The following is a 13,180-nucleotide window of genomic DNA, read 5'->3' on the forward strand; positions in this document are numbered from 1 at the left end:
TTCACTGCATCAACATAATCAGTAATGGCTTGATCTCAGCATTTAGACTTACATCCTTGCATTGTTATGCATTGTTTCACCTTAAAAAATGCGTGTTGTCATTACCAACAGCCTTGGTAAGGGATATCACACTATGATTAGAGGTCACTGTGCTGCAGGAACCTTCATGTATTTCTGTGACAAATCTATCACATACAAAACAAGTATTTATGCATGGAAAAAAATACATCTCAGAGTGTATCAAGTATCCTTACAGTGAAGTTTTATGAATGGGGATTGACTTTCATGTGACTATTCCATGTGCTGAAGCCTAGGTAATGATTAATGCTGGTTTTGCCAATTTGAGACCTGGCAGGTTAGAGTCCAGTGCTTGCACATTCATAGATTTACAACAGAGGTAGCGTTTCTCCTCTTAAGAACATATTGGTCCAAGATTAGCTGTGTAACTGCCCTCATATGTTACCTTACCTGGATCTTTCAGGTCATGCCTGCAGAAGGGGTAAGAGAAGTATGCAGAACTGAAATGTGGTTTATTTTTTCAGTAGGGCACTCTAAAGGACTGTGCCAATGTTTTCTGCCAGTTGTGCAGTAGACAGAGATAGATCCATGGGCTCTGATAGAAGCTCTAGTTTGGGACCAGAACAAGCAGTTCAGATGACTTGTGTCACTGTACCATATCTGATGAGCTTCCTCGATCTTACTTTGGACAAGATGATTTCTCTGAGAGTTCCTGCATGATCACAAGACAGGTGTTTTAAGCTTATAAAATCAGTTTTCTGGAAGATTAATTCCTTACACTCCCTTGAACAAGATCTATATGGAGCATGAGCACAGGTTTTCCCCTTCCTGGTTTTTTCTCCCTCTTACTCATTACAGAAAGCCACTCCTGGATTTTGGTTTTTTGCCTTTCCATTCTCTTTGCCTTCCACATTCTTCCTCTCCTCTCCGCAACAGAAAAAAAAAAAAAAAAAAAAAAAAAAAAAAGGTGGAGCATGTGCAAGAATGATGGAAAACAGAATTTGTATCATTCCTTTACTTTCTTTCCTGAATTATCCCTGTGGGGACCCTCCAGCATGCTCAGTCATGAACTGATACAGGTGCTAAAAGGGTGTAAGTGCAACTTTGCTGTGCTCTCCTTTTAACTCACAGGTTGCAACCATGGATTTTGTGCTTCCACACAATCTAGTGCTTTGCTATAGGCAGGTGATGGATTTGGTCAGAGGAAACAGTCACCATAAGTTAGATGACATTAGTGGACTCCTAAATGTGATGTGTAATGAATAATGTGTAAGTGCAGTCCTAGGCACTGAAGTTTATTCATCTGAATTAGAGGGTACGTATATCTTCTATAGTGACTAGAGTAAAAAAAGTAATGCATTCTTTTTAGTCCTTTTGTGTGTCTCTGTTAGCTATACCTAAATACATCACGTGCTAATTTTAGAGGGAAGACTTGAGGTACTGAAAATTCTGCTCAGTTTTCCTATTAACAGCAAAACAGTTTCTTGTAACCACATGACAAAGGAGTGGAGAGAAGTTATTAGCAGATATTAAACTGTCATGTACTGGACAGACTATGCTTTTGTTTCTGAGCAGGATAGAAAAGCAGAGGAGCACTTAATCTGTGTTATTGTAAATCAAGCAGTATGTGTGGACTTTTACGATGATGGAAATACCCTATTTAAATTCTAAGAAAGTTTGAAATACCTATTGGTGGAGCTACCCAAGATGTTTCAGAAGCACAAAGATTTTGTGTTTAACTTTTTCTGATCAAAAATTACTTGGAAATAAAGAAAGTTCTGAAGGATGACACCTAGTTCTACTCTTCAGTTGCTGGAGAGTTGTTTTTGTAACTGAGTTTTTTTGAAGTCCAGTTCCTCAGTGACTCATGTATGCAAGATTAGCTGAGCTAGTACTAAGAAAATGGGTTTAAAATTACTGTACAGAGGCCAAAAATGAACACGTTAGGATTTTTTTTTCTTTTTGCATTTTATTTCTGGAATCTTTCAGGTTCATATGCAATTTGCCCTTAAAACTATCTAAAAAAGAATGTCAGTTCTCTTGCAGACGCAGGCATTGAACAGGAATTTAGTACATAAAAGCACTACGGTATCTGTGATTTTCTGCATTGCATATCTGTTAATGCTCATAGTATTTCTCTACATATTACTAGGCCTGAAGAGTCTTTTAAGCACTTTTTTTGTAAAGACCAGAACAGAAAATGCTGGATAAGGATGGTGTTGAATGTAGCCCTTTTAAAGTCTTTTTGTATTCTTTTTCCTTATTTTATTTTACTCTTGGTGCATCTTCAGCTCTACAAGAGTCACCGTGATGAGAAGTACACAGGAGACAATTCTCAGTCAGGTTAGAATATTATAATTTACCTTTATATACTGCTGTGCTTGAGAACATGGCTGGTTCTTTGCTGACATGAAATGTTGTCTCTTCCCTCTGTTGAGTCAGTGGTCAGAGCAGGTGGCCAATGACAGATGCCAGCTGCTCTGATGTGACATCACGAGTTGGATTTGTAACCATCATTAATAATTCAGTCTCCTGTGCAGAGTTCTTGCCGTGCATTCACAGTTGAGATGTATTTCTCTTTGTTGCATTAGAACACTCTGTCTCATCCTGAAGCTGGTGTACCTTGGCACCCCTTTGTCTTTGAAATTAGTGTGGAACTGTGCTGATCTGCGCCAGCAGATCTGCCCTGGTGTTTCCAGGTTTAGGACCTGTCAGCAGGCCATCGGTTCGGCCCCAGCACCGGGCTGAGGTAACTGTCTGCAGTGCCTGGGCTGGAGCTAGTCACGTCCAGCCAGCACCGAGCTGCTGCAGCATGTCTGCACAGCCCTCGCCCTGTGTCTCGGGCAGGTTTGCTTACCTGCAGACAGCCCCGTCCAGCTCTCGGTAGTTCACACATAGCTTTTGACTAACAGCGTGGAGTATAAAGGGATAATCCCTTCTGATGCTGTGTGATGTTTGGAGTAACACTCTTTTCTGAGGAAGGAGGCACCAAAGGCCAGTTTTGAGCTTGTGGTTCTAGTGATCTGAGCCAGACGCAGCACTGCTGTCTTATTTGGAGTGAGCAGGTTCTTGTGCCCTGTTACCTTCTGGCACCTGAGGCCCTTCCCGCTGTGAAACATGGGCCAGCATTGCTGGGCAATGTCAGGCAGCTCCTCATTTTCACATAGAAGGATATAACATACGGAGACCATGGGAAGTGACTGCTGAACATCCCCTGCTTTTCCAAGTAGCATAAGAATAGGTACCAGCATTGGAGAGCTCCGAGATGCCAAATAATAATGGACAGGGGTGGTAAGAGACAATATATGCAATTTGCTGCTCTCGTTACCATTGCTGCCATCAAAACTGGTCCACAGTGTTTTAAACTGCTTGCTCCTGTGTCCCTGTAATAAATGCAGTTTTTCTTTCTCACAGTTTCTTTCCTGCAACAGGAAGGTCAGAATACCTGTGAATTAAGCTGAAGAACCCTTGTTACTAGTTAACATGTTGTTGTTTTACAGATTATGTGGGCATTTAGGTTTTGCTCATTACTGTGACAGATTCCAAGACTGGGAAGCCACATCCTATGACACCATGTTGATCACTATGGTGCAGTGAAAGCAGGCAATCTTAGAGTCGCATTTATGTGATGTAGGTTATCCTTCCCTGCAGTCTGTGGTTGTGCTTGAAGAATAAATTCCCAGAGTCATAGGCATATACCAGTATGTGATGAGTGGAGGAAAAATAATCCAGGTGTATCATGCTGTTTGTGATGGTGTGATGTGTAGCAGATCTGGATGGAGAGACCACGAGTTGAAGGAAGGCATTTAAATATTTTCAGCTAAAACTAGTGTGGCAGATTAGCTTTTATGCACTCTAGATGGCACTAGCAAAGTTTCCAACTTGGTGGTTGGTATTTAATGCAAGCAGAGTTGTCTTGTCAGCTACTGCCACTCACAGCTATGTTTGTGTACAAATGTTTGCTCCCATTCAAGTGCCTTACATTACACTCCACCAAATATTAATGTAGGAAAGGAGTCTGAAAGAGAAGACCTATCAAATAAATAAATAAAATAACATACATTTGTTATGCCCTGCTCTTAGCTGTTGACAGAGAAAAATGCTTTCAGTTTCTCCAATCTGGACTAAAACAAATTAAGATCCAAGCTGTCTTGTAAATCTGTGGTAAAGAAAAGAATTAAGACAGACATTGTATTCCAGTAATTTTGTAGAGGGATAATTTTTTTAATTCTGGAGAACTGCACTTTTCATTTTATTTTGCTAAAGACAGGCTGCATATATCCTGTCTTTATGACAGAATGTATGCAAATTGGTCCTTTTGTTGAGAATATCAGTTTTATGGTGTTTCTGGTTCTTCACATGATGGTTGCCTCTTTTTGAAGCCTTGCTGGGGTCTCTGATCTTTGAGTGGCATTTCAGATACTCTGGGATTAGGCATCATAGAGACTCCCGTGAAGTCTTGCATAGATGGCCAGTTGCTGTTTTTAAACATAAGAGAGAGTACAGACTGTACTGTTTTGGAGGAAAATGAAATTTTACCAAATCACTTTTTCTTGAGGCTCTTTCCAGGCATTTCATCCAGCTTTTGCATTTGTCTGGATGTGATAACCTCTCTTGCTTTAGCAAATGGCAGAATGTCATTTCAAGAATGACAGCTTGATGCGTGGTTAATTTTCACAGCAATTGAATTGATTGTTTATAATTCTTCTCAGTATGTTGGATTTTTCTTAAACATGGTGTACAAAAAATTATTGTAATTAAAAGCAAAAGCTGTCTGAGTCTGAATTGTGCTTGGCCTGGAAGACTGTAGACTGAGATGGGATTTTTCTCACTTGGTTAGATTTCTAGGCAGTTAAATTCAGCCTTGTTCAGTGTTCAGTGTAGAGCAAAAGGGGCTTGCAGGAGGGGTTCAACGCACCTGCCTGAGACATCTCTCCTAAAGCAGGATCTTTGACAACTATGTTAGACAGAGGCAGCCTGGAAAACTGCTGCTTTTAGGCAGGTAAAGTTAGTTGAAGCAAGTCCCCGTTCATCTTGACTTCACTGCCGAACAGCTTTCCAGGTGTCTTTAAACAAGTTGCTCTAAAATAGACACTGAGTCCCTTGTTCTGATGTGCAGAGATTACAGTATTTCCCCCACTTATGTTGTATCGTTACGATCACTTTATTAAATGTTCAGAATTTTAGATGAAGAAGACTCTGTACAGGTCTTACTTGATGCATAATTAAAGCTTTTATTTTGTATTTACAGAATCCCATTCTTTCAAAGGCAAGAACAGAAGGAAAGACTCGATTGATGTTAAGTCAATAACATCTCAAAGTAGTGATGGTAAGAAAGTAAACTGTCAAGAATGATGTTATAAATAAAGAACAAACTTGCTCTGGGCAATAAAAATGCAGAATGAAAGAGGAACCAGACAGATTCACAGCTGATTAAACAGAGATTACTCCAGTATTTTATAACTGCTGTAAAATGCCTTTATTCTGATTCGCAAAACAGTGCCTCGAACAAGTACCAGCATCACTATACAATGCATGGCAGCACGCAGTGCCTTCGCAAAGAGGAGCAGCTGTGCACGGGATGAGGGCAGCCTGCTGAAAGGGTGCATGATGAAGCATTAACTCCATCTCTCTTAGAAAGCTGCAGCTTGTGCTCCTGAACCAGTATTCTGGTTTCATTAGTGTGGGGCATGAAGCGATCTATTGCTGCTGGTTACTTCTGTTCCTGATCCCATTTGTGACTGCTTGCTGGGACTGCGACAGTGGTGGCAGAGATTTCTTTCTGCCCCAGTATGTAGTGAGAGAAGCACAGTTTATGGGGAGCAGGAAGGGGTGTCATTACAGCAGCTGTACCACTGAGATGAGGGACATACAAACACTGCCTCACAGGAGGAGCCACGTCTGACAGAGATCCATTGCAGACAAAGGAAGAGTGGCAGGCCGTGGGCATGAAATGTAATAAAGCTTAAGTATAGCTTCATTTCACTACAGCTGAAGTGAAGGATGGACTGAAAAAATGACTGAAGTGAGGGATGGCTGCCAAGGAAGTAAACAACAGTGCAAAATATTAAACAGTAAAGCAAGAACTTGCAGGAGGGGAGGTACGGGAGAAATGGGAGACTGGGCTGGATTCTGTCATGCTGTTCCCAATGACAGCACTCTTTAAATGGTGTTGTTACCTGATTTACACTCTGTGGTACGTAAACAGCGCCTCTCTTTAATGGCAGCTCCAAGTTTACAGACCCGACGGTACTCTTCCATGGCAAGGATCCACTCAATGACAATAGAAGCCCCTATCACAAAGGTGAGTCCTGAGCACTGCCTTTCCCACAAACTCCGTTTAGAGTTGCTCTCATAGGGAAGTATGTAGTTTGTGGCAGGACAGCCAGGGGTTCCCCGCACCTTGTATTTAACAGAATAATTTAAATCTTTTTTTTTTCTTACCACTTTCTACCTCTCATCATCTCATTCCAAATCTTAGTCACAAAGAAGAATATTAAAAGGGGAAAAGGGTGTCCCTGCTAGATGCGCTGCCTGTGGCAGGAACAGGAACCTGCTCTGTTGGGCCACACATGTGCAGGAGGACATGTGCTTCCAGTCTCATCGTCTCATCTTTGCTTTTACCATTGATAAGACGGCATGCAGAGGAAGGAGCACCTGCACCATGTTCTGTTCCCCCACTTTTCTGCATCCTTTTCTTCATTATCTGTGTTATACAAACTCTGCTGTTGCAAACCAGCTGCTCAATCACTTGTCCCACAAACCAGGGTGCCTGCCACCTCCCACCCTCAAACCATTTTTCCTTCTCTTCCCAGTTTCTCTTCCAATCATCAAGCTCTTTACTTCCCAGCACCACTGTGCCTCTTAGAGCAGCTGGCTCCTTTCCTTTTCCTTCTCCTGAAGTGCACCCACAGCAAGGCCTGTAGTGCCCTGGCAGCAGCTTCTGGTGGCTGGAGAAGACAGCCCTGGGGCTTCCTCTCTCTCAGTCCTGGCAGCACCAGGAGCAGTCCTTGGTGCTGCTGCTGTGTCATTGCTGCGCTCCCCGGCTGAGACACAAGGTGGGAGATGGAGAAGAGCCACTCTCCTCTCCCACAGGCCAGCTGTTTCTGCTCTCTGCCTTTCATTTTCACACTGAGAAAACTAAGGCTTTACATCCAATATCAGGATATCAGAGTCACATCCAGGAGTTTGTTTGTTTGGGTATTTTCCTCTAGGGACTGGATGATTGCTTCTGAGCAGCTCTGGCTATGCTGAAGGACTGGGACATGGCTAGGTTTTTGTCTACCCACCTGCAACCATTTCAGATATTCCACACTCTTCTGCTTTCACTTCCCAGGAGTTTGCCAGTTATAAATAGCAGACGGATACCAGGGAATCTGAGCACAAATTTACATTTCCAGAGTTGTACTGCAAGGGCTGGCGGGGAATTACATTCGCTAAATGGAAAGCAGCAAAATCAAGCCAAGAATAAAGACTTTGTAATAAGAAAAGACAAAAGTGCCATTCACTCTTCCTTGTCCGCCTCCTTAATCTGCTTTCAGGTTATTAACATAATTAATGCTGCCCAGGAAAACAGCCCCATCACCGTAGCAGAGGCCTTGGACAGAGTTCTGGAAATCCTCCGCACAACAGAACTTTACTCCCCTCAGCTGGGTACCAAAGATGAAGATCCTCACACAAGTGATCTTGTTGGAGGTCTGATGACTGTGAGTAAAATTCATAAAGATTAAATTACTGCTACCAGTGGACTACATGACAGTTCAGTGCTCTGTGTGCCTAAGTTTCACAAGCAATGAGAAGGGGACTTGTACTTCATCACTGTTTCACTTAAGTATTTTGGCCTCTATACCAACAGTAGGCACCAAGATGTAGTGAGCTACAGCCATGTCTCAGTTCACTGGGTGCATTCAGTTGCCACTACAGTTGCCACTAGAAACTGTACCATTCGATCTGATTTGTCTGAAGGAGATACTTTTTAGAAATGCTGGAAGCTTAGATGGGATTAGAGAGATTCCTCTACAGCTGGCCTAGTGTAAGAGAGGTTACTTCAATCACGTTCTGACTTTGGTCCTGTAACAGCAACAGCACTGTCTGCCAGAGACAAACCACCTAGGTTTCAGCATGGATTACCTTATTTTTTAACATACGCTGGGCTAATCCTTGTCAATATAAAGCAAATGAAAAACAAATGGTAGTGATTAATTTGAAGAATTAAAACTTGCAGGTGCCAGTGAAAGGGTCAAGGAGGGCAATACACTGTATAGTTAGTTAATAATATCCTTTCTGCAGATCTCATACTAGTGTTCCTTGGATCCTTTCAAGTCTGTTTTGAAAGACTTAAAACAAGGACGGTGCCTAGTGCTACAATAGGAGCAGTGCTTTTAGTTCCCAGGAATAGTACCTGAAAAGAAAGTGCATGTAGTGTTTTTGCAATTAATGATCATGGTTACTCTGCCTAAAAGTTACAATAAACTTGCTTTTTCAGGATGGCTTGAGAAGACTGTCAGGAAATGAGTATGTGTTTTCTAAGAGTAAGCCACCATTTTAAACTTCCCTTTGTATGCAACTTCTTTTGTAGATGCTAGTGACATAGAGCTCCAAGCTAATTTGCACTGTTGATGTATGTCTTTGGAAATGGTTGTCTAAGTGACTGCAGAACAAGTGCTAGACTGCCTCCGTTTCGGAGTACGATCAGGTTCAAATAATTAAAATAATGCATTTCAAAATGTAGAAAATCAGATTAGGAAAAAACTAAGTTGTCACTCAAAGAAATGTTCACTGATCTTTTTGTTTTATGTCCAAATCATCTGTAATAATGTAAACTGCATATATTGTAGGCTTTTACAGACTTTTTCACGTAAGGAAAAGAGTTGTTTTTCTTGAAAAAGAGTTGTTTGCTAAATGGAATTCTGCAGGGAGAGGGGCAGAATCCAGAAACGTTATAATTCCCAAATTCTATTTCAACAGATATGAACCTGAGCCATAGTCACCTTTCAGTGCCAAACACCATCAATGATGTTCCACCCTGTATTGCACAGCTCCTGAATAATGAGGAAAGCTGGGACTTCAATATTTTTGAGTTGGAGGCTGTTACAAATAAAAGGTACTGGACTCCTTTCCCCAGGTGCCCGCAAAAATGTCACTGAGCTGTTGCAGAAAGTGCTTTGTTCTGGGAAAACTGAAGCAAGCAAAACTCACAGCAAATCTGTGAGAGCTGTCTGTCTTTGTGTGTGTGTGTGTGTGTGTGTGTGTGTGTGCGCACGTGTGTGTTGATACCACATCCCACTTAACAAGCCAGGCATGCACCATGGTCAGATGCATGTACAGGCAGGCCATGGAGAGCCCTGTGCAGACTATCTTCCCTGACAGCATCTGCAGCCCTCCAGAATTGTTTCCTGTTCAACTTTCCCCTTGCTTGACTCCCATCCACTCTGTCCAGGTGTTCGGCACGGTCTGGTGTTGTTACATGCTGGACGTCCCCACGGATGCCCCTTTTTCCTGCAGATGTGCAAATGGTCATGCTAGGAAAAGCAAGCCTCTCCCTTCCCTCAGCTAAATTGCCTTATGATTTAGGAAGCTCTGAGGCAACTGTGGCTTTTGATTATAGGGATGAAGAACTGGGATGGAGGAACCAGTGACAGGATCAAAAGCCTGAGATTTTAAAGCTTATAATGAAAGAAGATGCCAGTAGTTTTGAGGTCATGCAGACCACAAAAGTAAACATGTCATCCACAGAGAAAAGTGATTTTCATTCCAAATGCAAAGAATTGGAGAGTATCAGGTCTCCTGTACTCAGAAGAAAATTACAATTTTTGAAATATGCATTTGCTTGGTTTTGATTTGCAGATGTTGGCTTTGGGTTATGCCTTTCTCAGCCCAGCAGCCCTGCAGATCATCTTGCAGGAGTGAAAAATATGACAGATAGATAGGACTCTGTCACAGGCAACATGGAGTAAATGACAACCTAGAGTGGATTTGGATTTAAGAACCAGCAAGATTAGAGATTTTACTCTATTTAGTGTTTCACACACAGGCTCTTTGCTGTCCTCCCCAGCAGCACATTCACCAGACCTCAAGTTCCCTCTCCACCCCTGGGAGATCACTGCTGCTAGAATTCAGGGCATGCCACTTCTGATTAGTGTAGTCCATACAATCATGCAGGCTTCTGCTTGAAAGGTCAGAAGTTCAGCTTCAGACATAAAAACACACAGACAGACACACACAGAGACACACAGAGACACATACACACATAAAGACACAGACACACGCGCACACACACACTTAGCCGCTGCCTGTTCACAACTGGAATTCAAGGGGGGACAGTTTACCAATAGCAGTCTCCTGCCTCAGCTCTAGAAAGTGATCCAGTCATCCTGAAGCTCACAGAGTTCACACGGAATAACCTGGCGCTAAGAGCTGCTCTGAGAAGTATCAATATACTTCGTGTATCACCAACTTCAAATAGTCAGGAAGTAGAAATCTGAACTCCCTGTAGTCACAGGATTATTTGAAACAGTAAACGTTTGACCTTTTTTTGTCTTAGGACTTTTTAGCCTTTGGGATGTGCCTATGTCATATTCAAAGTCTGCTTTTTCTCCTCAGGAAAAAGTGCAAGTATTTTTGATTGATTGACAGATACTAAAAACACAGAAGACTTGAGCATTGAAGATTTTTTCCCCTGAGGCCACAAGAATTAGTGAAACTCTAGCGGAACTGCACCATTCCTACAAAACAAACTAAAGAAATGTCTGAAAAGATAGTAGATGTAATAATTTGTAACCCTGGCCAGGCTTTTGAGAGGTTATAGAAGTGCCATTTGAAAATAATTCACACTTCCCTCCCACCTTTTATTTTTAAAGTCTTGTTGGTTTCTTTGTCAAAACTATTGCTCTTTAGAATGCCAGAAGTTCCTGTTTTACAGCAGTGCTTTTTCCTTCTATTGTTTTTCAGGCCATTAGTGTATCTGGGCTTAAAAATTTTTGCCCGGTTCGGGGTCTCCGAGTTTTTGAATTGTTCAGAAGCAACGCTGCGTGCATGGCTGCAGGTGATTGAAGCCAACTACCACTCCTCCAACTCGTACCACAATTCCACGCATGCAGCAGATGTCCTGCACGCTACTGCCTTCTTTCTGGGAAAGGAGAAAGTTAAGGTATAGCCATCACCGAGGAGACCTCTGGGCTAGGATTGCAGGGTGTCTGCCATTTTATGTCTGTCATTCAGAAGTCAGATGTTTATTTAAATAATGGTCCTGGTTTCACATAGTCTCTCTGCCTTTGAAGTCTTCCTGTGATGCCTGCAGGCCGCTGCAGTTTCTTTAAAGTCTGTTTATATGAGTACGGAACTTAAATTTTTAAGTAGCAGTAACAGGGTGGGAAAACCTGGGTTTTTTCTCTCTCTTGGTAAGTGGCTGCTAGTAACAGCTCTTAATAAAGCTTTGCAAAAGCTTTGGAGAAGGAGGTGCTGATCTCTTCTCCCAGGTATCCAGTGATGGGACACATAGCAATGGTTCAAAACTGTGCCACGGGAGGTTCAGACTGGACATGAGGAAACACTTCTTTACCCAGAGGGTGGTCAGACACTGGAACAGGCTTCCCGGAGAAGTGGTAAATGTCCCAAGCCCGTCAGTGTGCAAGAGGCATTTGGACAATGCCCTTAACAACATGCTTTAACTCCTGGTCAGCCCTGAAGTGGTCAGGCAGTTGGACTAGATGACCACTGTAGGTCCCTTCCAACTGAAATATCCTGTCATGTCCTATGCTATGCTATCCTAAAACACACAAGCTGCATAGCAGCAGTCCGTACACAGGGATTCAGGCAAACACACAGACTGGAAGGATTCCACTAGAGGATCCATCTGCCATTAGAGGATTTAATGCAAAGATACTGCTTAGGTGACAGCACAGTAAAAAGCTTCATTAAGGCAAGAGGTTTTGGCTAAGGGTGAGAGGTGGAGTTTTGGAGTAGGTAACTTGTGGGTGCAGTGAGTGGAAGATGACTGCAAGGAAGTAGGATCCTTGCACTCTGGCTTACACTTGCGTATTTGTGTGTACCTAGAAATGATCCTAAATTATTTACTGTAATTTTTGTGCCACATCATAATTTTTCTCTCTTCCTGTAGGGAAGTCTTGACCATTTAGACGAGGTGGCTGCTTTAATTGCTGCCACCATTCACGACGTAGACCACCCTGGACGGACCAACTCCTTCCTGTGCAATGCAGGCAGTGAGTTAGCTGTCCTTTACAATGACACGGCTGTATTGGAGAGTCATCACACAGCACTGGCATTTCAGCTTACAATTAAAGACAGCAAATGCAACATTTTCAAGAATCTTGATAGGTAGGTCTGCTGGAGAAGTGGAGTGTGCCCTTGTGGATTCTTTTTTGGCAGTTTTGGTTTGGGGCAGATTAAGAGCCTACCTTTTAAACCAGAAAATATAATTTAAATAGAGATGTTAATATTTAACCTCTTCCAGAATCCTATGTAGACAAGATTTTTGAAAAGGCTTTTACTTTTACCCCTCTGTCCTTCAGTTTGTATCTTTCAGAAGTTTATAGAGATGTTTGGTAATCTTTTATGGATTACAATGGCATGGTTCAGTTGGCAGTCTCAAGGCTGCATCTTGATCCACTGCCTTTTCATTGCAGGAGCCTGGAAACAACTTTTTTGGGCCACATTTCCACCCAGGCAGCCAGATGCTGCATGCTGTGTCTGCATGTGGCCCCATGCTTGCTGGCACTGCTGCATTCCCATGGGATGGAAAGGAGTGATGGCAGAGGGAGCTGAAGCTCTGGGAGGGTTGGAGGCACCATGCTGCTGGGCATGCATGTAGCCTGGGAGTTCCCATTGCAACAGCCTAGCTTTTGCAGGGTGGGAGAGAAAGGGATGTGAAAGGGAAACGGCCTGACCCCAAGCAGGTAATGAATTTGTCTAACCCCTGTAACACTGCTTGTTTTTTAAAAACCAGATTTGAGTTCCAAACTAACATACAGTGAGACAGAAGTGTGTTGGTGCCATTCCTGGAGAAGCTGTATTAGTGTTACAGTATTACAAAATTGAACGGCAGACTTGTATTACTTCAGAGAATTGATTTTCATTAGGTAAAATAACAGAAAAAAGGCAATACAAGAGTTCAGAGCTGGAGGAACCCAGAGAGGCATGATCT

The 13,180-nt window shown here is 42.5% G+C and overlaps 2 protein-coding genes across 2 annotated transcripts in view; one reads left to right on the forward strand and one right to left on the reverse strand.

Annotated features, from left to right (window-relative positions):
- The window catches only part of PDE8B (phosphodiesterase 8B), a 79,283-nt gene that overhangs the window by 58,559 nt on the left and 7,544 nt on the right, over window positions 1-13,180 (forward strand). Inside the window, exons 11-18 of the mRNA XM_040580910.1 lie at window positions 2,310-2,361; window positions 5,270-5,347; window positions 6,246-6,322; window positions 7,560-7,724; window positions 8,504-8,549; window positions 8,986-9,121; window positions 10,969-11,167; window positions 12,137-12,354. Coding sequence (XP_040436844.1) covers window positions 2,310-2,361; window positions 5,270-5,347; window positions 6,246-6,322; window positions 7,560-7,724; window positions 8,504-8,549; window positions 8,986-9,121; window positions 10,969-11,167; window positions 12,137-12,354 — 971 coding nt within the window. The remainder of the gene's footprint in view (window positions 1-2,309; window positions 2,362-5,269; window positions 5,348-6,245; window positions 6,323-7,559; window positions 7,725-8,503; window positions 8,550-8,985; window positions 9,122-10,968; window positions 11,168-12,136; window positions 12,355-13,180) is intronic.
- Window positions 2,355-13,180, reverse strand: part of WDR41 (WD repeat domain 41) — a 44,982-nt gene continuing 34,156 nt past the window's right edge. Inside the window, exon 13 of the mRNA XM_040580908.1 lies at window positions 2,355-4,496. Coding sequence (XP_040436842.1) covers window positions 4,449-4,496 — 48 coding nt within the window. The 3' untranslated portion in view covers window positions 2,355-4,448. The remainder of the gene's footprint in view (window positions 4,497-13,180) is intronic.

This window comes from Falco naumanni, chromosome Z, assembly GCF_017639655.2.
Source record: "Falco naumanni isolate bFalNau1 chromosome Z, bFalNau1.pat, whole genome shotgun sequence".
NCBI classification, from domain to species: Eukaryota; Metazoa; Chordata; class Aves; order Falconiformes; family Falconidae; genus Falco; species Falco naumanni.